The 1,905-nt window shown below is 42.7% G+C and overlaps 1 protein-coding gene across 1 annotated transcript; it reads right to left on the bottom strand.

Moving 5' to 3' along the window:
• Positions 1-734: 734 nt before the first annotated feature.
• Positions 735-1,229, bottom strand: LOC140160053 (uncharacterized). The gene has a single exon (XM_072183323.1). It carries the CDS (start codon positions 1,227-1,229, stop codon positions 735-737), a length of 495 nt encoding a protein of 164 aa, XP_072039424.1.
• Between the last annotated feature and the right edge of the window lie 676 nt (positions 1,230-1,905).

The raw sequence follows: 1,905 nt of genomic DNA, 5'->3' as shown, positions 1-1,905 counted from the left end.
TATACAGTAAAATAATTTTCTTTTGCACAAAACCAAAATATTTTACTCACTTGACGGTTTCGCCTATCATGGTCGATAGGCATCATCAGAATGATGTTGGATGATCCTCTTCCGGTAGGACGTATCCCGACTGTAGAGGGTGTATTTACAGCCAGGAGAGGATCATACACGTGACTAAGGTAGTGGGCCCCCTTGTCTCTATTCATGACATTGGGTCCTCGTCTCCTGATCCATATTGATTCTTTGACATATCTGGCATTTGCATCACACTCCTTGCTAAGAATTTTGGCATTGTCCCAATTGATGATATGATTTTGTTGCCCTGCGTGGTCTGTTATAGCTGACTTGGATTGTTCACTTGATTGTTTTCGGGTTTGCCGGGTGTAATTTGATTTGGTTTTTGACACCCTGTCTGTCTCTTTTCTGGTGTTCTTTTAGACGAGTCTCAAATTTTCTTCCCGTTTCACCAACATATGAGTGATTACAACTTGCGCATGGTATTTCATAAACGCAGTCAGTTGTGCTAAGTGGGTCTATTTTGTCTTTGGGATGAACCAGCATTTTTCGGAGCGTGGTGTTAGGTTTCATAGCAGTGGCAATTCCGTGTTTTCGGAAGATCCTATTGGCTTTGTCTGCGAGACCCTCTACGTACGGGATCACGACAAATCCCTTGGTCCGATCGCTACTATCTTTCTTGGTGTTGGGCTTGCTCTGTTTGTTAACCATTTTTTCTTTCACTTTCTTAAAGGTCCAATTAGGATAGCCACAACGCCCGAAAGCGCCTGCTTGATCTTCTCTTCTTCTTGTTTTCTGTCCTCGTCTTCCGTTACGACACTGTTCATTCTGTCTAACAGAGTGCGAATTACACCTAGTTTGTGGTGTATGGGATGGTGCGAGTCGAAATTTAGGTACTGGTCAGTGTGGGTGACCTTTCTATAGACTAACAGCTTGACCGAGCCATCTGCTTTTTTGACTATTAGAGTGTCCAAAAATGGAATGGTGCCCTCATGCTCTTTTTCATACGTGAATTTTATGCTACCTGTTGGATCGCTCTGGTTTAGGTGACTGGTAAGGTTATCGACCTGGTCTTCCTTAACAATTTCCAATATGTCGTCGACGTATCTTTTCCAGAGTCTAGGTCTACAATCTAGCGGAGCTGTGGCTAAGGCATGCTGTTCTAAAAACTCTAAATATAAATTAGCCACCACCGGGGAAACCGGACTGCCCATGGCAGCGCCGAACCGCTGTTTATAAATTTTCCCGCGGAACAAAAAATACGTAGTAGTGAGGATAAACCGAAGCAATGTCATCACATCTGTAGCCGAGAGTAGAGTTCTTTCTTTCAAGGTGGTGTCATTTTCTAGCCGGGTTTTAATGACTTCAAGGGATTTGTCTATGGGAGTGTTCGTGAACAACGAAACAACATCGTGTGAGTTAAAAATCTCCCCTTCTTCGATCATTACTTCTACCATATCTTCAGCTAAATGTTTTGAATTGCGTACATGGTGCTCCGTACCACCTACTAAGGGAGCCAAAATATCAGCTAAAGCACGCGATGTCTGGTAACCGATAGAGCCGGTGTAATCGACTATCGGGCGAACTTTGTTACCCGGCTTGTGAATTTTGGGGTACCATAAATTCGGGGTATATTTTCAGCCGTAGGATAGAGGAGATCATACTGAGATCTTGTAATTTTTTCCTCTTTCTTAAGCTTACTCAAAGTAGCCACTAGCTCTCTTTTGTACTTTTGAGTAGGGTCAGCAGGGAGTTGTTCATAGGTTCTTTCATCATTCAACAACTCAGATAATTTGTCCTCATATTCAGACACTTCCATAATAACAGTGGCTTTACCTTTGTCTGCAGGGAGTACAAGCAATGATTCATCTTTTTTGAGCTCATTGATAG

This window comes from Amphiura filiformis, chromosome 9 (assembly GCF_039555335.1).
Source record: "Amphiura filiformis chromosome 9, Afil_fr2py, whole genome shotgun sequence".
Taxonomy (NCBI): Eukaryota; Metazoa; Echinodermata; class Ophiuroidea; order Amphilepidida; family Amphiuridae; genus Amphiura; species Amphiura filiformis.
Note: the sequence above shows the minus strand (reverse complement) of the source record. Positions and strands in the feature narration are given on the sequence as shown.